Source organism: Heteronotia binoei, chromosome 1 (assembly GCF_032191835.1).
Source record: "Heteronotia binoei isolate CCM8104 ecotype False Entrance Well chromosome 1, APGP_CSIRO_Hbin_v1, whole genome shotgun sequence".
Taxonomy (NCBI): Eukaryota; Metazoa; Chordata; class Lepidosauria; order Squamata; family Gekkonidae; genus Heteronotia; species Heteronotia binoei.
Genome location: NC_083223.1, coordinates 7,718,787 through 7,742,069, shown reverse-complemented (window position 1 = coordinate 7,742,069; position 23,283 = coordinate 7,718,787). Strand labels below are relative to the sequence as shown.

The window sequence follows — 23,283 nt, the reverse complement described above, 5'->3', positions numbered from 1 at the left end:
TGATGATCAGTGCTACGCATGTATTTTGATAAATGTAGGTTGCATATACACTCATTGTGTAAAAGTGTTACTGCTATTCCGATGATTTTTGGCTTTAATTTTCTCCAGGGCAGCTGATCATGGTGATCTGGAGGTCAATTGTAATAGTCCCTGCGGGTTGGCAGCTCTAATGGTTGTACACGCCTCTCTTTAACAGAATTCTGCTCTCATCCACAGAGGTCACTGGGGCACCTTTTCAGTTACATTGTTTGTTGGTTCCATATAATTTTGGGGATCACCATGAGAGAGAAGAGATGCACAAAAGAATTTTAAGCCTCGGTTTTGATTTGACCTGCTCAGCAAACTTGGCAAATTCATAACTTGGTTTGTATTTGGATTGCTGTATTTATAGTTTTAGGAACTTCCTGGCGCAGAGTGGTAAAGCTGCAGTACTGCAGTCGGAGCCCTCTGCTCACGACATGAGTTCGATCCCAGCGGAAGTTGGTTCAGGTAGCCGGCTCCGAGTTGACTCAGCCTCCCATCCTTCCGAGGTCGGTCAAATGAGGACCCAGCTTACTGGGGGGAAAGTGGAGATGACTGGGGAAGGCAATGGCAAACCACCCCGTAAAAAGTCTGCCATGAAAATGTTGTGAAAGCAATGTCACCCCAGAGTCGGAAACGACTGGTGCTTGCACAGGGGACTACTTTTACCTTTTTATTTATAGTTTTATGGCCCTACACACACACACACTAGTTGGTTTACAATTACAAGTGAGAAACTACCACAATGTCTTAATATTGCATTGGCAATGGTATCCATCCACCATTTTTAACATTGTGAAACAACCTTCAGAAATAGAACATTTTCTCTGGAGAATGTTCCAGAGAAAAATTCCATCTCACATCTCACAGCCTTTACATGATAAAATGTAGATCGATCCAGGTGGGCAGCCGTGTGGGTCTCAAGCAATAGGAAGGTCAACAAAGTTTTATTCAGGCTGTAAGGTTTCTGACTTAACAGTCAGAAGTGTGCTTTTAGCCCACAAAAGTTTACATTCTCAATAAAACTTTGTTGGTCTGAAAGGTGCTACTGGACTCCAACTTTTTTCTATGAAAAAATGTGAAAGAAGTATTAAATTAGGACAAGGATATTCCAGTGGACCCCCCCCCGGGGGGGCACAGTTCTGAGGTCATAGAAGGTTGCAGTGGGGCAGGGGAGGTAGAGTTCCCTTTCTCCTTGATAAGATCCATCGTGTCTATTGGGCAGAGAACCGATCAAATGGTTCGAGCTTTGTAATAAGGCCATTGCAATGTACTCCTTAGATTCAGATCCATAGGAGTTCTGGTGAATTATAGAGTTGGAAGGGACCTCCAGGGTCATCTAGTCCAACCCCCTGCACAATGCAGGAAATCCACAAATACCTACCCCAAATTCACAGGATCTTCATCGCTGTCAGATGGCCATCTAGCCTCTGTTTAAAAACCTCCAAGGAAGGAGAGCCCACCACCTCCCAAGGAAGCCTGTTCCACTGAGGAATCGCTCTAACGGTCTGGAAGTTCTTCCTAATGTTGAGCTGGAAACTCTTTTGATTTAATTTCAACCCATTGGTTTTGGTCCTACCTTCCGGGGCCACAGAAAACAATTCCATACCATCCTCTATATTACAGCCCTTCAAGTACTTGAAGATGGTGATCCTATCACCTCTCAGCCGCCGCCTCTCCAGGCTAAACATGCCCAGCTCCTTCAACCTTTCCTCATAGGGCTTCGTCTCCAGACCCCTCACCATCTTCATCGCCCTCCTCTGGACCTGTTCCAGCTTGTCTAGATCCTTCTTTAAATGATGAACAGTTTCCTAACCTGATGCTCACTACCAGGGAGGATGAAACAGAAGTGAATTTTGATCCCAAAGCCATTAATTCTGTGGTTTCCCTTGCCCTAAAGGAGAATTATTTCTTCCCCGCTGAAATCCAACAATAAATTGTAAGTTTTTCTCTAAGCAGATGATACAGTTTCATTGGCTGGAACTCATGCAGGATTATGAAGACGTCTTAAATTTTTCAGTGAATATTGTTTAATAGAACATTTTGCCATTCATTATATCAAAATTATCACCCGCTCTCATTCAAAGATGGATGGACATTAATTCGATTGAGTTTTGAACTTCAGATATCTGGGCATCTACAAATGGGAGGCATAGCTGATAACATTAAACTCAAGACAGTCATGAATGCAGACCCTTTTCTTCGTGCTTCCAGAAGGCTGGGTTGGATTGAGGGTGGTCTGATCCATTCTGGTGTCTTTGAAGCCCACGTACAATCTCATGTATCTTATAAAGCTTGCTTTGTCAGGCTTTCTCAGTCGCACAGGAGATACAGAGCAAAACCTCTATTTTCTCCATCGGCTGAGGTTCCTCCCTTGGGGAGGAAGGGGGAGAGAGCTTGCTTTACCAGGCTCACTCAATCGCACAGCAGAGCTACTGAGCCAAGCCCCTCTTTCTTCTGTTAGCTGAAGCTCCTCCCCCCTCCTGGTCCTCTGTGGAAGGAAGGAAAGAGCCAGAGCTTCCTTTTTCCCAGTTCTCTGGATCCCATGGGAGAGTTACAAAGAAAGCACCTTTAAGACCTACGACTGCTAACGTTTTAAGCGTGTTTTATTTTAAGTTTTTAATAAACCTTTAATTGTGTTTGTCTGTGTCCTTTATAAAGTTTATATCTCTATAACTGACGTTACATTTTATGACACGCATGGCCCTGCCCGACAAGGTCTCATTGATATCAGCTCCGGCCCTCATAACAAATGAGTCCGACACCCCTGCCCTACCTTATGGCGCTAGATCAAGATGGGTAAGTGTGTGTCTGTAGCGGTAGAAAAGAGCAAGAGCTCAATCGCACCTTAAAGACAAACAAAATTTGTGGCAGAGTATGAGCTGTTGCGTGTCACTGCTCACTCCTTCAGACTCCTGTTCTTCCCTACATTATGTTAGAAGGACCTAGCCTTAAAATATATATATATATATATATCCCATTTCCTGGCAAGCAGAAGCTCATAACTTTTAAAAACATATGCGGTTTTGTAGAAGAATTTCTTGTGGAGCGAGATTATACAAGGGCTAGATCCCTAGGCCTGCTGATCTGGACTTACGAGAGGATTTGGCAATGAGATGGAGTTCTAAGGTTTCAACAAATTATGCTCTTTTTAAGCAAATTATCTTTTTTGATCTAAGAACTCCCACTTTATATATATATAAAGTGGGAGTTCTTAGATCAAAAAAGATAATTTGCTTAAAAAGAGCATATATAAATATATATATTGTCCAACTTCAGACAATGCAGACTTTGCTAAAAACTCATTCAACGTAACAGTGTGTCAGATGCACCCAGGACTTTATCTCTGATATCCTCTGTAACATTTTGTCCCTTTCTCAGTCCCCTTGCTTATAACCAGGGCTTTTTTTGTAGCAAGAGCTCCTTTGCATATTAGGCCGCACCCCCCCCCCTGATATAGCCAATCCTCCAAGAGCTTACAGGGCTCTTAGTACAGGGCCTACTCTAAGCTCCAGGAGGATTGGCTACATCAGGGGGCGTGGCCTAATATGCAAAGGAGCTTCTACTAGAATTCCATCCCTGGGCCACACACCCCTGATGTAGCCAATCCTCCCAGAGCTTACAGGGCTCTTAGTACAGGGCCTACTGTAAACTTCAGGGGGGTTGGCTACATCAGGGAGGTGTGGCCTAATATGCAAAGGGATTCCTGCTACAAAAAAAGCCCTGCTTGTAATGTCTGTAATGTTCAGAGCTTATGTGTGTTGTGCTACCTAAAGACCAACAATAAAAAAATGTTCAAATTCATTAGAAGCAGGAAACCAGCCAGGGAGGCAGTGGGGCCCTTTGATGACTAAGGGGTAAAAGGATTGCTGAAGGAGGACAGGGAAATGGCTGAGAAGCTGAATGCATTTTTTGCCTTCTTACTCACTGTGTAAGATGAGAAGTATTTGCCCACTCCAGAACCACTAATATTGGAAGGGGTGTTGAAGGACCTGAGTCAGATTGAGGTGACGAGAGAGGAGGTCCTACAACTGGTAGACAAATTAAAAACTAATAAGTCACCAGGTCCGGATGACATACATCCAAGAGTTCTGAAAGAACTCAAAGTTGAACTTGTGGATCTACTGACAAAAATATATAATCTTTCATTGAAATCTGCTTCTGTTCCTGAGGACTGGAAGGTAGCAAATGTCACCCCCATTAAAAAGGGTTCCAGAGGAGATCCAGGAAATTACAGGCCAGTCAGTCTGACTTCAATACCGGGAAAGTTGGTGGAAACCATTATCAAAGAGAGAATGAGTGGGCACACTGATGAACACAAGTTATTGAGGAAGACTAAGCATGGGTTCTGTAAGGGAAGATCTTGTCTCACTAACCTGTTAGAGTTCTTTGAGGGGGTGAACAAACATGTGGACAAAGGGGACCCAATAGATGTTGTTTACCTTGACTTCCAGAAAGCTTTTGATAAAGTTCCTCATCAAAGGCTCCTTAGAAAGCTGAGAGTCATGGAGTAAAAGGACAAGTCCTCTTGTGGATCAAAAACTGGCCAATTAATAGGAGTGAGTATAAATGGGCAATTTTCACAGTGGAAGATGGTAAGCAGTGGGGTGCCACAGGGCTCAGTACTGGGTCCCATGCTCTTTAACTTGTTCATTAATGATCTGAAGTTGGGAGTAAGCAGTGAAGTGGCTAAATTTGCAGATGACACTAAATTGTTCAGGGTGGTGAGAACCAGAGAGGATTGTGAGGCACTCTAAAGGGATCTGTTGAGGTTGGGTGAGTGGGCGTCAACATGGCAGATGAGGTTCAGTGTGGCCAAGTGCAAAGTAATGCACATTGGGGCCAAAAATCCTAGCTATAAATACAAGTTGATGGGGTGTGAACTGGCAGAGACTGACCAAGAGAGAGATCTTGGGGTCATTGTAGATAACTCACTGAAAATGTCAAGACAATGTGCGATTCCCATGATGGGAATTATTAGGAAGGGACTTGAAAATAAATCAGCCAGTATCATAATGCCCCTGTATAAATCGATGGTGCAGTCTCATTTGGAGTATTGTGTACAATTCCAGTCACCGCACCTCAAAAAAGATATTATAGCATTGGAAAAACTGCAGAAAAGGGCAACTAGAATGATTAAAAGAACGGAACACTTTCCCTATGAAGAAAGGTTAGAATGCTTTGGGCTGTTTAGCTTGGAGAAAAGTCGACAGCGGGGTGACATGATAGAGGTTTACAAGATTTCACATGGGATAGAGAAGGCAGAGAAAGAAGTAGTTTTCTCCCTTTCTCACAATACGAGAACTCGTGGGCACTCAATGAAATTGCTGAACAGATAAAAGCAAGTACTTCTTCACCCAAAGGGTGATTAACACATGGAATTCACTGCCACAGGAGGTGGTGGCAGCTACATGCATAGACAGCTTCAAGAGGGGATTGGATAAGCAGATGGAGCAGAGGTCCATCAGTGGCTATTAGCCACAGCGTATTGTTGGAACTCTCTGTCCAGGGCAGTGATGCTCTGTATTCTTGGTGCTTGGGGGGGGGCACAGTTGGAGGGCTTCTAGCCCCACTGGTGGACCTCCTGATGGCACTTGTTTGTTTGGGGGGGGGGGGTTGACCACTGTGTGACACAGAGTATTGGACTGGATGGGCCATTGACCTGATTTAACATGGCTTCTCTTACGTTCTTACCTCCCTGTCATCCTTCACATTTCCTACTTATTTTTTCTGCAATCAAAAGCTTTCACCTTGCACTTTTTAGTGGAACCCAAAGAGTGACTTGGCTTGGGTCTATTGGATAACAGTTAGCACTTTGAGGTAAATTGGGAGCATTTACATTAAGCAGTTCTTTGTACATGGAAAGGAAAGGTCTCCTGTGCAAGCACCAGTCGTTTCCGACTCTGGGGTGATGCTGCTTTCACAGTTTCACAGCAGACTTTTACGGGGTGGTTTGCCATTGCCTTCCCCAGTCTTTTACACTCCCCCCCCCCCCAGCAAGCTGGGGACTCATTTTACCGACCTCGGAAGGATGGAAGGCTGAGTCAACCTGGAGCCGGCTATCTGAACCAGCTTCTCCTGGGATCGAACTCAGGTCGTGAACAGAGTTTAGGACTGCAGTACTGCAGCTTTAGCACTCTGCACCACAGGGCTCTTTACTCTTTGTACATGAGCAGAGTTTTATTTAGAAGTACAACAGGGTAACGGTTCCAGCATGGTTCATAAGCATACTGGTTTCAGACAGCTACATGTCTTCTTTCTCTAAAGTTCCTCAAATAAAACCTAGCCACCAAAGGCCTATTTTCCTCACTTGAGTTGCCACATGGACTAACAACTTCCAAACAAAGGAATTGGCTGCCTCACATGCCACTTAGGCTAATTACTTGCATACAAAGTGTGCAGGTTTCTCCCACTTTCCAGAACACATCATTCAATCTCAATCATTCGATTTGGCCAATGACCAGTACAAGTCAAAAGCAAGAACTATTCAATAAAACATTTAAGAATAGAATTGGTCTAAAAGTAACAGAAATATCTCTAAAATTTAACATTTAAAAGCCACACGTAAGAATTTAAGAGGTGCACCAGCTAGATATCTCTGATATTTAGAATCTATACATAAAGCTCTTCACCCACTCAATTCTCTTCTCTCTCACACGCCAGCCCTCTGAACAAGCCCATCAACTCTGCATCATAACACACTTCGCTTCCCCCCTCCTCTGTATCACTGTGAAAACCTGTGCTGTGAACTTCAGCAACATGCGCATAAAACCCCACATTAAATCACAGAAGTGAAACACACACACAGTATTTGCATAGCAGAATACCACATCCTCTATTATAATTTAAGGAATATTCCTAGGCGTAAATTGCCTGGGCCCTTCCTTAAAAGATAATCGCGTTGGCCAACACAAGTGTGAGCTGCTTTTTTGCTAAACCATGACAGATGTGTCACCTTAAACATTACTCAGTTTGCTGTTCAGACCAAGATTAGATGCTAATTTGTTGTTAGTAATATGCAAAACTGTACGGGAGATTGACAGCGTAATCCCAAACAGGTCTCCTCAGAAGCCTACTCAGCTCTGTTCAGCAGGGCTTACTCTCCGCAAAGCGTTTTTTGGAGTTTCCCTGTAACTGGCTTAATTGAAATATTTAAGACTGTACTCTACGTTCCTTTACATGCTTTTTATCTGTTATTGCCCAGTTTTTGCGATATACAGTCTTCCGGCGCGTTAATGACAAATGCATTTCTTGTGACAAACTTCCATCAGATGAAGAAAGTGTTGGGTTCAAATTGGCAGAAGGGTGGGGTGGGATGAGCCGGTTATTACTAAGAGAAGTGCCAGTTTCCCCAGGTCAATGGGATGCTACATCCTACGGCATAGCAAAGATGAAAACAAGATCTGGTCAAAAGAGTGAACAATCCATTTGCAATGATTAAGCTAGCACCCTATAATTTTAGTTTTCAGTCTTCCTTCCTTCCTTCCAGTTTGGTTCAGTGGTTAAGTGTGCAGACTCTTATTTGGGAGAACGGGGTTTGATTCCCCACTCCTCCACTTGCAGCTGCTGAAATGGCCTTGGGTTAGCCATGGCTGGCATGGGAGCTGTCCTTGAAAGGGCAGCTTCTGGGAGAGCTCTCTCAGCCCCACCCGCCTTGCAGGGCGTCTGTTGTGGGGGAAGGAGGTAGATTGTAAGTCGCTCTGAGACTCTGATTCAGAGAGAAGGGCAGGGTATAAACCTGCAGTCTTCTTTTATTCCTTCCTTCCTTTGGCATATTCTTGATGAAATTATTCTGTTCTTTGCTTTTGGAAAGCAACTATAGTTTCATTAGTTTTGGTAGAGATTTGTTTGCACCGTGGCCTTATCCTTTTTACCACTTGCATATTAGGCCACACCCCCTGACACCAAGCCTGCTCAAAGAAAACCTCCTAATTTTCATTATCCAAACGTTCTTTTTTTCATGTTTGCTTTTAAATTTGACATCATTAAGTTTCTTACTGCATTCGCTGAAGTTATGTTTGACTTAAAATATTTTTGCCACTTTCCCACCTGGCCTCCATAATGCTGTACAATGGACATTTGTACTTTGTTTGTCAAAGAGTTGTGGATAAAATGCATTATATAAATTCAAATTTATATGCATTATATAAATGCAGTATATAAATTCAAAGGATCGTGGATAAAATGCATTATATAAATTCAAATTTAAGTTGGAGACGCTTACTCCAGAGCTAAATTTGGGCAGCTCATGATTGGGTACCTCTTTACTGTATAGTCGGCAATCACGCATTGCTGACAGAAAGTTGCATTTAAAACTAAATTTTAGAATTCCCATCTTTTTTGACGAAGAGCGGAAGAGAAGCAGGAAAATGGTCCTGATTATTTTCAAAGAGATAACGGCGTAGATTCATTAGGATATGCTTTGCACACTCGAGTTTTAATAGCGTGGAATTTCTCACCGGATCAGAAAGCCAATTTAATTTGCTGCAAGCTTAAATGTTAAGTTTCAGAGTTATGACCATGAGTTAGTAAATTAAATCCCGCATATTGCTTACTGCGGTGCATTCAATGTAATTGCTTTAGCAAGTTGGGTGTTGGGGTTTTTTTTACTAACTACTCTATCAAATTTGTCCTGGTGAACGACCGGCCGTACAAAAAGCCTTGAGGGGCACAGGTGGGCAACCAGTTGCCTTGGATTCACCTGTGAGGTCTCGAGGTATCTTTTCGCCTGACCACATCCTGAGACAATGTCTGATGAGGCCAGTGCTGCTGACAAGCTGGAGAATGTGCGCACCTGAAGCTCTTAGAAGTTTAAGCTCAAAATCAGTTTTGAAGTAACAAGAAAGGGTGAGCGACCGGGTCAGATTTCAGTCACTTGTCAGCTAAATGTGTGCACTGGGCCATTAAAAATTGGGTCGGGCATATCTCAGCGGTTCAGCCTTTTCATTTTTCCTCTGCTATAACCTGAGAACATTCAGAGTTAAAACTCACTTTATTAGAGGGGAAACTGTGATGTTTACATGTGTTTCAGAAGTTAGCACAAATCAAGAAAACTTTTAAGCTATTCTTTGTATGTATAGTGTGTGGAAACTTTCACTCTGAACTGTTCAAAATGCGAAAATAGCAAACCTGGAAACAAAACAGAACTTGTCCACACGGCTGGAATGTGGGCTCAAAAGCAACAATATGTGATCTTAAATATCTTTTCTTTGTCCTATCCTAGCCCTAGTTTGCGTTGGATTATGTAGCTAGCATGAGCGGAGGTGTGTATACAGACCACCATTATCATGCACATTTCCTTTGGGTGTTGTTGCTGTTTTAAAGAAAAAGATCGCAGCAGAGTGAAGTGGGGGGCTATTGTTTGAAATAGATTTATCAGTTTTTCTTTAAATTAAAAAAAAAAATCTGTTAATTCTACACTGAATTCCTTCCTGGCTAAAATCTAATTGGGCTGCGAAGTTACAGAGTCACCTAACAACCCTTGTCAACGCTACATATAATTGTAATGGGCACACCCGTAGCCGTGGTGGGACCTGGTGGGGCACAGCCCCTCCATTCAGCCCCCCCCCCTTAAAGCTCTGTGGCCCCTCCAGTGGGCCAGACCTCAGGCAGACGCTGACACACACACACTTGCCGATCAGTGGGTAAAACTGTTGCAAGGTGCCATCCCCTCTCTCCTCCTAGTCTGCTGCTCCACGGCCGCCGTCCCCTCCCGCACCCGTGGCACGGAGCCTCCTCCTCCATCCCTTCTTCACACTTTTAAGGACCAGGGAAGGGGCGATGAAGCTGCTCTGGCCTCTGTAAAAGGCTGCCAGCAGGACTGCTCTGGAGAGGTGGCTAGGCTGGGCCTTGTGGCTTGCCCAGTCGGGTCCTGCAAAACTCCGGCCCTCCCCACCCCCAGACTCGAGAGGAAAAAGAGCCAGAGAGCGAGAGGATCTCCTTCCTTCCTTCCTTTCTTCCTGTTGGCCCCCCTGTGAGTGCCACCGCTGACAGGCCAACTCGAGAGGAGCAGCAGCGGAAGCAGCAGTGCCGTCTCTGCCGGGGGCTCGGAACATGTCTTTCTAGTTGGTGAGGGGTGGGGAGAGAACGAGAGAGACACTGAGCGAGAGAGCACGAGAGAGAGTGACAGCAAAAGCGACAGAGAGCACATGAGAGAGAGAGAGAGAGAGCAACTGAAAGATAGAGAGCAGGAGAGAGGGACAGTGACAATGAGAGAGAAAACATGAAAGTAGGAGGAAGCACAGCAAGAGAGCACGCGGGAGAGAGAGCTGGGATCCAGCGGCTGGCCGTTGGAAGAAGCACCCAAGCCCACCCACCCCCAAAAGTTTATCCCCTGGGCCCCCCCACCCAAAAATTTCTGGCTACGGGGTGTCAAGTCGGCTTGATTCAATAACGAGTCTTTGTTGATACAAAGTTGCTAGTTTATTGTTATCCTGACTATCGACTACAGTAGAAATTGAAAGACTGAGGAACATACAGTAAGACCAGCATTTAAGGTACACTTCAAAGGAATTCTTGAGGGAGGGGTTCTCTATGCAGGGCACATTCACACATTGATGTTACCATTTCGTTCTCAGGGCTGGTTTGGCCTTGAGTGCCTCCCCGCCTTCCGCCTCCCCTGGCACTCTCGCCTGAGAAGGCTCCACAATCTTCTTCCCATATTTCCATTTCAAAGCAACACTACACAACAAAGGAAAGGAGGGGGGTGAGGAGAGATCATGCTATCAGCATGGGAATACAGTCTGGCTTTACCCAGGATACATTTCTCCTGAACCAAAGTTTGGGTATAGGCTTGACCAGAATTAAAGCAGACTTGACACGGGGCTGGTAGTGGGGCTTCATTTTTTTCTTCCAAGGATGAATAAGATTGAACTTATTTTGCCTAGATGAAATGGGTTAGCAATGAATAAACCCAGTACAGCTTCATACATTAATTTATCCTATATAAAGGATGCAAAATGTAAGTGATAACCATGGCTTTTTTTGAGCAGGAACGCAGTTTTGGCTAGCTTGGTGTCAGGGGTGTGGCCTGATATGCAAATGAGTCCCTGCTGGGCTTTTTCTACACAAAAAGCCCTGTTTGAAACAACGGTGACATCAGGAGGTGTGGCCTAATATGCAAACTAGTCCCCGCTGGGCTTTTTCTACAAAAAAAGCCCTGGTGATAACTTTATACAGTAGCTCTGTCATATTGAGCTACGCTTGGCATGAAGACGCTGTGCCTACAAATCGGACATCACAATAAACCACATTTTATAAACCATAGTTTGATTAAACTCTAGTTTAGCGTGATGTCTAAATGCAGGACGGTCCGTAAACCATGGTTTGTTGACAGATGCCATCACGGCTTGTCCCTGACATGTTAACTGTAGCTTCTTGTGACCTCTGAATGCAGAAATCCCAGTTTGTTTAAGTAGCACCATCCTGTCAGCCCCCTGCATGCAGAAAAGGAAGCAAAGACCAATTAAAAAAAGAAAATTTTGCCGCTCCAGTTGCATTCAGCTATTGATGATGTTATCGAAGGACACTCTCTCGCTTTGTTTCCTGTAGCGATGACTCGCCAAACAGGAACGTGCTTGAGAGTCTAAATTTCAGAGGGGAAATTTAAAAGACAATGAAACGGTGACAGAGAAAAGCTGAGAGCGGGGAAAGACCAAACGATCTGTTTCATTTCAGATTACAGATGCAGGCGGGCAGTAAGGTTACCGGGTCCGGGTTGGAAAATATGTTGAGACTTTGGCGGTGGATCCAGAAGAGGGTGGGGGTTTCGGAGGGGAGCGGCCTCACTATGATACAATGCTATAGAGTCTACTTTTCGGAGCACCCATTTTCTCCAGGGGGAGCTGATCTCCAGGCCGCACCCAAAGGCTTGACAAATCGACGAAGAAGGCAACGACGATGACATTGGATTTATATTCTGCCCTCCACTCAAGAGTCTTAGAGCGGCTCACAATCTCCTTTATCTTCCTCCCTCAAAAAAGATATTATAGCGTTGGAAAAACTGCAGAAAAGGGCAACTAGAATGTGAGGTGGGTGGGGCTGAAAGAGCTCTGACAGAAGCTGCCCTTTCAAGGAGAACTCCTGCCAACAAAGTCCGTATAGTCAAAGTGATGGTATTCCCATTAGTAATGTATGGCTGTGAGAGCTGGACCATAAGAAAGGCCGAGCGCAGAAGAATAGATGCTTTTGAGCTGTGGTGCTGGAGAAGACTCTTGAGAGCCCCTTGGACTGCAAGAAGATCCAATCAGTCAGTCCTAAGGGAAATCAACTCAGACTGTTCCCTGGAAGGTCAGATGCTGAAGCTGAAGCTCAAATCCTTTGGCCACCCAATGAGAAGGGAGCACTCCCTGGAGAAGACCCTGATACTGGGAAGGACAGAAGGCAGAAGAAGAAGGGGACGGCAAAAGAGGAGATGGCTGGACAGCGTTACTGATGTAACAAACACGAATTTGAGCAGACTTCGGAGGATGGTGGAAGACAGGAGGGCCTGGCGTGAGTTAGTCCATGGGGTCGCAAAGAGTCGGACTCGACTGTGCAACTGAACAACAACAAAAAGACAGCACCACTTTATAACTAAAGACCTTCTTTGAATTTTAGAGGAAGGGGGATTATTCCACTTAATTTGGAGTATGCTTTATCAAAATCGGTTTTTTTAAAAAAGCCTGGATGAGTTTTGTCCTTGACTCGACCAGCAATTACAATGAAAGATTCAGCAAGTTTTAAGTTTAATCAAGAAGAAGGTTCCTTTCAGCTGGGTTTACTTCCAGATAAGTGCACAGAGAATTGCAGCTGAGACTGCAATCCCCCGTCAACCTTGAGTCAGCATATCATTCTTGATGTTCATTTTGACGAGTTTATTGATATTCCACCTTTCCTCCATGTTGGAACATGTGGAACACTCAGGAAATCTCTGAGCGAGGCACAGGCCCAAACCAGACTCGATTAACTTCAGAAAGGTGTCCGGATCGGGTTCATTTATTTTATTTAAAACATCTGCTTGCTGCCTTTCTATGCTGCGGAATTCAAAGGGGCCTACGATGTAAATAAAAACAAAAGCGGGGAAAACCTAGGGCGAGCCATAAGGCAGAAGAGGCAAGTGCTTAGAGCACCATCTGCTGGCCAGGGTACTCCAAGAACTTCCCTCTTCGCCCAGGCCATCTCACCCCGCTCCGCTTCCCCGTGCCATGGGAAGTTCAAGCGGGGGTGAAGTTTGCACGGTAGGCTCCTAAAGAGGAGCACATTGTGCAAATGGGCCAGCATTTGGGCAGTTGCTCGGGGCCCTCCCCCACTGAAGGGCGGGGCCTTCCTGGGGGTGGCAAAAGCCCCAGCACCGGCCCTGGGAAAACCACAAAAAAATGCCACAATCTAAATTCTCCTTTTACAACTGCCAATAAATATAAGCTAAATGCAGCCCTAAAGAAAGCAACTTTCAATTGCCATCTGAAGATCCAAAGTGAGGGGACCAGATGCACTTCTTTGGGGAGGTGGTTCAGGAGTCGTGGGGCTACCACTGAAAAGGCCCTCTCTTGTGTACCCACCAGATGGGCTTCTTGGATTATTAGGACAGTCAGAAGGCCCTGTCCCTGTAAGCTTGATTCTCAGGCAGAAAAGTATGGAAAAAGATGACCCTTCAGGTACCCAAGTCCCAAACCCTGTACAGCTTTAAAGGTCAAAACCAACGCCTTGAATTGGGTCGGGGCCGGATCGGTAGCCAATGAAATTAGTGTAGTACCTGGGCCATGTGCTCCTGGAAGCTGGTCTAAATTATCAGTCCAATGGCTGCATTCTGCACTAGCTGCAGTTTCCAAACACCCTTTGCCTTGTTTGTTCCATTCATTCAGTGAATTTAGAACGGGGTGGCCGAACTGTGGCTCTTTCACACATATTGTGTGGCTTTCAAAGCCCCCACTACCCCATCAGCTGGCTTGGAGAAGGTATTTTTTTCCTCTTTAAATCACTTCCCCAAGCCAAGCCAGTCAGCAGAGAATGCATTTAAAGTTTAAGTTGCATCCTTTCCACCTCTCCCTCTCCCCCCATCTGCCTTCCTTCCTTGTCCCTGCGGCTCTCAAACTTCTGACTTTCATGCCTTGTGGCTCTCAAACATCTGACATTTATTCTACATGGCTCTTACATTAAGCAAGTTTGGCCGCCCCGATCTAGAAATTTACCTGTTTCTGATACAATCGTCTGACTCAATTAGCTGATAGCATTCATCATTCAGGCTGTATTTTCTCCATTTCCTATCACCATTTCCATTACCGCGTTTCCTCGTTTGCGCCATTTTGGTGTAGTGGTTAAGCACGCGGACTCTTATCTGGGAGAACCGGGTTTGATTCCCCACTCCTTCACCTGCAGCTGCTGGAATGGCCTTGGGTCAGCCATAGCTCTCTTATCTGGGAGAACCAGGTTTGATTCCCCACTCCTCCACTTGTAGCCGCTGGAATGGCCTTGGGTCAGCTGTAGCTCTCACAGAGGTTGTCCTCTTGCAAAATCAATAATAGGAAAGACAATATATTAGTTACTATTTAAGCCTTTCAGTCTTCCAGGAGTAAACTAATCCTGGATCAGCCTAGTCTGAGAGCCAGTTTGGTGTAGTGGTTAAGTGCGCGGACTCTTATCTGGGAGAATCGTGTTTGATTCCCCACTCCTCCACCTGCAGCTGCTGGAATGGCCTTGGGTCAGCCATAGCTTTCACAGGAGTTGTCCTTGAAAGGGCAGCTGCTGTAAAAGCTCTCTCAGCCCCACCTACCTCACAGGGTGTCTGTTGGTGGGGGGGGGGAGGTAGAAGAGATTGTGACCACTCTGAGACTCCGAGATTCAGAGTATAGGGCGGGATATAAATCCAATATAATTATCTTCTGTTCTGAGACGTAGCTCTGTTTTCCCTCCTTTTAACAGGCAGTGAATTGTTATCCGGCTGACTTACTAGTCGTTCATTGGGATACATGTGCGGTTCCTGGAGCAAAAAAAACACAAACCCCATCACCCTTATATTTTATCTTTAGAAGGAGTTGCATTTGTTGGATGTATTGGATTTTTCAAAGATCAGCACGAAGAGCTCTGATTAAATGCTTGCTTCAGCGTTTTAAAGGCTCCTTCTGTCCCTCTTGCCTAAGGAGGTCATACGTTACAATTGATTTGTAAACATCAGATTGTACAGAATTGGCTGCGCATACCACGCCGAGCGCAAACAGGCATAAAAAAGTACTTTAAAAAAAAAAAAGGAGGGCTTATCTTCCACTTACCAACTAGTTTATTTTTCATGCCAAGAAGCTTTTTTTTTTAATGTAAGAGCAGCTGTTACTTTGTAAATATTTTAATGGCTGCCGCTAAGTAGAGCTGTCAATGCCGCAGACGACATTAAGAGACGGCTTTCGTTCTTCCGTGCGATCGCATGCCTTTGAAATGTTATTTCATCCTAAAAAGGGCTCTGAGAATGGAAGTTGTCCCTGATTTGCGGGCACGGAGCCAACGCAGAGCCGGTTTATTTATATTACCACAAACTAAACCAAGCTGGGGAGGAGATCCACTTAAGACGACATTGCTCTAAGTCTACCCGAAATACCCCTCAGGCCAAATGGTACGAGCGTGCGCAAACCAGCATCTTCGGGAACATAGGTGGCTGGTTCTTCCAGCCTAGCTATTGAGTACCATGAAATAACAGGGAGAACGATCGGATAATATGCTCCTTTGCATATTAGGCCACACACCCCTGATGTAGCCAATCCTCCAAGAGCTTACAAGGCTCTTTTTTGTAAGCTCTAGGAGGATTGGCTACATCAGGTGGGTGTGGCCTAATATGCAAAGGAGCTCCTGCTAGAATTCCACCCCTGGATACATCCATTCACTGGACAGATTGCTTTGTTCTGTTGGTATGTATGTATAAAATACCATCCCAGTTGTTTGTTCGTTTTGACGACAGTGATAACTCTTGCCATCTTAAGTTGTAAAGTTCTTTATTTAAAAAAAAAAAATCCTAAGGTTGTGTTATTGCTATATTAAAGCACAATACACCGCTCACAAAGACGGTTCTTTGTCGCCTTTAATAGAACCAAACTGATCGTAACAGGGCCATCCGTCTATAATAATCAGTGAACATTTGAACATATGAAGCTGCCTTATATTGAATCAGACCATCAAAGTCAGTATTGTCTACTCAGACTGGCAGCGGCTCTCCAGGGTCTCAAGCTGAGGTTTTTCACACCTATTTGCCAGGACCCTTTTTTGGAGATGCCAGGGATTGAACCTGGGACCTTCTGCTTCCCAAGCAGATGCTCTGCCACTGAGCCACCATCCCTCCCTAAAGTCAGTATTGTCTATTCAGAATGGCAGCGGCTCTCCAGGGTCTCAAGCTGAGGTTTTTCACACCTATTTGCCTGGACCCTTTTTGGGAGATGCCAGGGATTGAACCTGGGACCTTCTGCTTCCCAAGCAGATGCTCTGCCACTGAGCCACCATCCCTCCCTAAAGTCAGTATTGTCTACTCAGACTGGCAGCGGCTCTTCAGGGTCTCAAGCTGAGGTTTTTCACACCTATTTGCCTGGACCCTTTTTTGGAGATGCCAGGGATTGAACCTGGGACCTTCTGCTTACCAAGCAGATGCTCTATCACTGAGCCACCATCCCTCCCTAAAGTCAGTATTGTCTATTCAGACTGGCAGCGGCCCTGCAGGGTCTCAAGCTGAGGTTTTTCACACCTATTTGCCTGGACCCTTCTCAGTTGGAGATGCCGGGGATTGAACCTGGGACCTTCTGCTTCCCAAGCAGATGCTCTACCACTGAGCCACCGTCCCTCCCCAATACAGTGAGTTAATACATACCAAGTTAAAGTAGGCCGGTGCCAAGCGGATGTTTAATCCGGTTTCTTGATGGTTCGGTTGGCTTTTCCTGAAATGTACTGGGTTTTCCCATTTATCTCATGCCCCGTAAATAATGTTTTTAATTTATATGTCTGGCATCAGCCCTAATGGGGGGGGGGGGGGGTAAGAGAGAGAGAGAAACCTGTGACAGGGACTGTATAGACCAGGGGTGGCCAAACTTGCTTAATGTAAGAGCCACATAGAATAAACCTCAGATGTTTGCGAACTGCAAGACAGGAAGGAAGGAAGAGCCATGTAAGTTCTTGGAAGACTGACTAAATCAGGGGTGTGTAGCCGAATATGCAAAAGAAACAAAAACAAAACCCTGCATTTGAAACATTTCAGGGGTTCATAAATACTGCTGACTTTTCAGCGTGGTGCTCTCCGTAGCTTCTTTCTTTTTTTGAAGTGAAGTGAAGAAGACGACCACTGCAGATTTATACCCCGCCCTTCTCTCTGAATCAGAGACTCGGAGCGGCTTACAATCTCCTTTATCTTCCTCCCCCACAACAGACACCCTGTGAGGTGGGTGGGGCTGGAGAGGGCTCTCACAGCAGCTGCCCTTTCAAGGACAAGCTCTGCCAGAGCTATGGCTGACCCAAGGCCATGCTAGCAGGTGCAAGTGGAGGAGTGGGGAATCAAACCCAGAATCAAACCCAGTTTGGTGTAGTGGATAAGTGTGCGGACTCTTATCTGGGAGAATCGGGTTTGATTCCCCGCTCCTCCACTTGCACCTGCTGGCATGGCCTTGGGTCAGCCATAGCTCTGGCAAAGGTTGTCCTTGAAAGGGCAGCTGCTGTGAGAGCCCTCTCCAGCCCCACCCACCTCACAGGGTGTCTGTTGTGGGGGAGGAAGGTAAAGGAGATTGTGAGCCGCTCTGAGACTCTTCGGAGTGGAGGGCGAGATATAAATCCAATATCTCCATCTACCTCACAGGGTGTCTGTTGTGGGGGAGGAAGGGAAAGAAGATTGTGAGCCACTCTGAGACTCTTCAGAGTGGAGCGCGGGATATGAATCCAATATCTTCTTCTACCTCACAGGGTGTCTGTTGTGGGGGAGGAAGGTCAAGGAGATTGTGAGCCGCTCGGAGACTCTTCGGAGTGGAGGGCGGGATATAAATCCAATATCTTCTTCTTCTCCCAGATAAGAGTCCGCACACTTCACCGCTACACCAAACTGGCTCTCTATTAGAGCTCTGGCTGACCCAAGGCCATTCCAGCTGGTGCAAGTGGAGGAGTGGGGAATCAAACCCGGTCTTCCAAATAAGAGTCCGGGCACTTAACCACTACACCAAACTGGGGACCAAGAACTGGACATCTGCTACCTGGCAATTTGGCTATAGATATTGCAATGTAGAAAGTTTTACCCATATGCAGAGGCTACTGATTCCTGGTTATATACTCCTCTTCAGATTGACAGACTCTAGCCCGGGGGTCTCCAACCTTTTAAAGCCTGCAGACGTCTTTGGAATTTTGGTGACATGGTGTGGTGGGCACAATTCGCAAAGAGGCTGCCATAAGATGGCTGCCAGAGGAGGCAGAGCTGGCCACAAAATAACTGCCGCCTCTTATCTTCAATTACACAGTGAAGGTCATTCTACTGTGGTGGCAGCAACCTCCAAAGCAACTGCTTTTTTGAAAGAAAAAAAAATCTGCCCAGCCAATTAAATCTTCAGTGGCCAATCAGAATCTAGGGTGGTGGGCACCAAATGGCTGCCATGGCAGATAAAGCCAACTAACAAAATGGCTGCCGCACACAGGGCCCGCCTGGCCTGGCCCTACCCACTTTCTAAAAGCACTTAACAGCCACCGGGAAAGACGTCAGCAGACACCCGTGGTGCCGATAGACAGGCCTCGGATTCAGCAGGAGCTCACAGTGTCAAGCATGCCCTTTCAGTGACGAGCCGAAGTTGATACAAAACTGCGTTTATTGATAAACCGATGCTTTCAGTGTGACAGATTCTTGAGAGCGATGCTGCAAATACATTGATACAATACTTTTAAGGCTTACTTCAAAAGGATTCCACAAGGTGGGGGCGAGGGATGCGCTCTCACACATAAACTATCATAAATGTCTACATTCTCATAGCGTTATCAGGACTCCGTCCTTGCTTTCCCCAGATGTGTCGCACTCCCTACCAGGAATGTATGGGAAGGTGCTGATTACTTCTTCTCAAGTTAGTTTCGTTTCTCACTACTTCTGCTTTGCAAGCAATAAAGCAAGAAGGGGGAAGGGAAAGAATAACAGAGCTAACAAAGCTTGGTCCTCCATGGTACTTCACAGACCAGTGTTAGGCAGGACCCTAAAACAATCAATTATCAATGGAATTTCACCATGCTTGACACACAGGAGCGCAGCTCCTGAACCTTTCTGAGGGTTCCCCACCCCCGCCTCCCCACCTTGTCCATTGAATAGTAGGTACAGCTGCATAACAATCCCTGGATGAGCTCCACCACCTATTTTTCTACAAAATAAGCGCTGCCTACAGGCACCACACTGGGGACCCCTGCTCTAGGCTAATGTAGATAGATCCAGGTGGGCAGCCATATTGGTCTGAAGCAATAGAACAAAGTAGGAGTCGAGTTGGTCTTAAAGGTGCCATTGGACTCCCAGCTTGGTTCTAGTCCAGGGGTGGCCAAACCTGCTTTACATGAGCGCCACATAGTATAAACATCAGATGCTTGAGAGCCACAAAACATGAGTGTCAGAGGTTTGAGAGCCGTAGATGCTTGAGTGTCAGAGGAAGGAAGGAAGGAAGGAGGGAAGGAAGGAAGGAAAGGAAGAAAGGAGGAAGGAGGGAGGGAGGGAAGGAAGGAAGGAGGGAGGGAAGGAAGGAAGGAAGGAGGTAGAGAGGGAGGGGAGGGAAGGAAGGAAGGGAAGGGAAGGAGAGAGAAGGAAGGAAGGAAGGAGGGAGGGAGAGAGGGAAGGAAGGAAGGAAGGAAGGAAGGAAGGAAGGAAGGAAGGAAGGAAGGAAGGAAGGAAGGAAGGAAGGAAGGAAGGAAGGAAGGAAATAGATGAGGAAGGAGAGGTGGAAAGAAAGCAACTTTAAATGCTGCCAGCCAGTGGGGTGGTGAGGACTTCAAGAACCACACAATATGTGTCAGAGGGCTACATGTGGCTTCTGAGCCACAGTTTGGCCTCCCCAGTCCAATGTAATAGTTAGATGAAAGCAGTTATCCTGCCCTGCGTGTTTTATACTGTATGACAATAACAGAATTCCGTTCTTGATTTCCTTTTTAAACTAGAAATTCCAGGACACGAAGACAGAGAGGAGACCCTGAGCGAAACTTTCGCCAACCTGACAGTCCTACCCCGGAAGGAGCAGAAGTTCCAAGGCAGCCTCCCACCCTCCGGGACGAATTCCGGTTGCTTCACGTACATGGCACAGAACAGCTCAGCCAGGTAAGGCGGTGAAAGAGAGCAGCAAGGTAGAAGCATCTGCACACACACACACAAATGGGGCATTTTACTTGTCACTAGCAGGCTTTTTTTGTAGCAGGAACTTCTTTGCCTATTAGGCCACACACACCCTGATGTAGCCAGTCTTGCAAGAGCTTACAGTAGCTCCTTTAGGAGGATCGGCTACATCAGGGGTGATGTAATAAGCAAAGGAGCTTCTGCTACCAAAAAAGCCCTAGTCACTAGCATCTAGTACAGTTCACAGCCGTCAGAGGCTTTAACTTCGTGATCTCGAGTTCCCAGTGGCTTTCAAAAATATTTATTGTAATATAGTAGTAGCGTTGCCAATCCCCAGGTAGGGGCAGGAGTTCCCCCGATTTGGAGGCCCTCCCCCCACTTCAGGGTCATCAAAAAGCGGGGGTGGGAAATGTCTGCTGGCCCCTCCATTATTCCCTATGGAGACCGATTCCCGTAGGGTATAATGGAGAATTGATCCATGGGTATCTGGGGCTTGAGGGGGGGGCTGTTTTTTGAGGTACAGGCACCAAATTTTCAGCATAGCATCCGGCACCTCTCCTCAAAACAGCCTCAAAAGGTTTCTAAAAGATTGGACGAGGGGGTCCAATTCTGTGAGCCCCCAAATAAGGTGTCCCCAACCTCCATAATTTCCAGTGGAGGGAAGGTGTTTAAACGGTGTGCGGCCCCTTTAAATGTGATGGCCAGAACTCCCTTTGGAGTTGAATTTTGCTTGTCACACCCTTGCTCCTGGCTCCACCCCCAAAATCTCCTGGCTCCATCCCCAAAGTCCCCAGATATTTCTTGAATTGGACTTGGTAACCCTGTATCATAGGGACATTTCTTGGAAAGCAGATTCCTGTTGGCGTAAGAATTACGGCAGGATGAATGCCAATGTCCAGAATTATATGCAAGAGTTCTTATTATTCAAAGGCAATGCCACACACTTCTATTAACTTCGAAGAAAGTCTCCAAGTCAGGACATTTAGAAACAGTGCCTGAGCTTTTTTTTTTAAAAAAAACACACACACACAACCGAATTAGCTTTAAATCGTGATTCACGGCCATAATAATCCAGCTCCCATCTTTGCAAGTTTCTTTGAATGCAACGGGAGTTAATTCCAAGGATTAAGATACTATCTCCCTCGAATCCTGGAAAGAAAAGCTGAGCAATATTTCGGGTAACCTGAACCCCAGTTTTGGTAGGCAAGCTTAAGAACATTTGATTTTCGGTTCTAGAGTCAAACGTATGGCTCGGCGTTCCATCGATTGCTTCCCTGCTCTCCGTTTCCTTGGAGTTCGGCTTCACGTTTTGTTTCTTTGCTCGCTTTCTTAACTGCTGCCTACATGCCAGGCCTCGGTGGGTCACCCCAAGTCGTTGATCCTCACGAGCAGAGATTGTTTGCTCTCACTGAAGCTGCGTAAGCCAATCCCACCACCTCCCCAAGACTGAGTAGAAGAAGAAGAATTGCAGATTTATACCCTCTCTGAATCAGAGACTCAGAGCAGCTTACAATCTCCTTTATCTTCTCCCCCCACAACAGACTCCCTGTCAGGTAGGTGAGGCTGAGAGAGCTCTCCCGGCAGCTGCCCTTTCAAGGACAACTCCTACAAGAGCTATGGCTGACCCAAGGCCATTCCAGCAGGTGCAAGTGGAGGAGTGAGGAATCAAGCCCAGTTCTCCCAGATAAGAATCCCCACGCTTAACTACTACACCAAACTGGCTCTTTTGCCAGGGGTGGGATTCTAGCAGGAGCGCCTTTGCATATCAGGCCACACCCCTCTGATGTAGCCAATCCTCCAAGAGCTTACAAGGCTCTTTTGTGTAAGCTCTTGGAGAATAGGCTACATCAGGGAGGTGTGGCCTAATATGCAAAGGAGCTCCTGCTAGAATTCCACCCCTGCCTTTTGCCAGACTGAAGAGTAAAGAAAACTCCCAGCCCTCACTCGCAGCTCGATACAACTGCGATTCCAGTTAATCCTGCCAACTCTAATATAAGGCAGATCCGCCGTCCCTGGGTTCTATTGGTTTCCCGCCCCCCCCCCCTTGAGTTACCAAATACAAAAGAAGGTCTCTGGCCCTCTCTTGTGATTCTTTGGAGCCACAGAAACTCTGCCAATCCTAACACAAGTTTGAAAAAGAACTCCTTATAAAACTTTAGATTGGCACAGAATGTAACTGAATCCTTCTAGAGGCCAAGAAGCAATTCACTGCCATTGTGCCTTGCAAGCAAACATACTGCTCTGATTTATACATATTTGTACATTACCTGGGTTTGCTTTCTCCCTCTCTTGTACACTAATGTCTCTTCCTTGTCCGCCCTGTAGAAAAGGGGTGTCAAACTCATTTGTTATGAGGGCCAGATCTGACATAAATGAGACCTTCTGAAGCCATGAGTGTGCCTATTTAAGATTATGTAGCAGAAATATAAACTTTTTGAATGACACAGACAAATACAATTAAAGTTTTTTTTAAAACCCTTAAAATAAAACATGCTTAAAACATTAGCACTTGTTGGTCTTAAAGATGCTTTCTTTGTATTTCTCCCAGGGGATCCAGGGAACTAGGAAGCTCTGGCTCTTTCCCTCCCTCCCCAGGGACCAGGAGGGGGAGGAGCCTCAGCCAATGGAGAAAATCGAGGTTTTGCTCTGTAGCTCCTGTGCGATTGAGCAAGCAAGCTGAGATGCAAGAGAGAAGGAGAAGGAAGCAGACACAAGCCAGTTGCTCGGGGGCCTGACAGGAGCCCTCTGGGGGCCAGATTCGGCCCCCAAAGCACACGTTTGACACCCCGCGTGTAGAAGGTTCTGCAGAAAGATTCCAGAGTCAGGAGACTCAACATTTTGAGTCCTTTTCTGTAAATAAAATTAAAATTCTCAGCTTGAGCCAGTAGTTATGGCTACGCTCTCAAATACATCTGGACAGCTATTAGTACGGGGGTGTCAGACATGTGACCAATGAATGCTAATGTTTTAAACATGTTCTATTTTAA

General features: G+C 45.9%; 1 protein-coding gene across 1 annotated transcript in view; it reads left to right on the top strand.

The window, feature by feature from the left end:
* Positions 1–20,285, top strand: part of WDPCP (WD repeat containing planar cell polarity effector) — a 326,846-nt gene extending 306,561 nt beyond the window's left edge. The window contains exon 15 of the mRNA XM_060257471.1: positions 20,125–20,285. Within this exon, the coding sequence (XP_060113454.1) occupies positions 20,125–20,285 (161 nt within the window). The remainder of the gene's footprint in view (positions 1–20,124) is intronic.
* Positions 20,286–23,283: the final 2,998 nt, after the last annotated feature.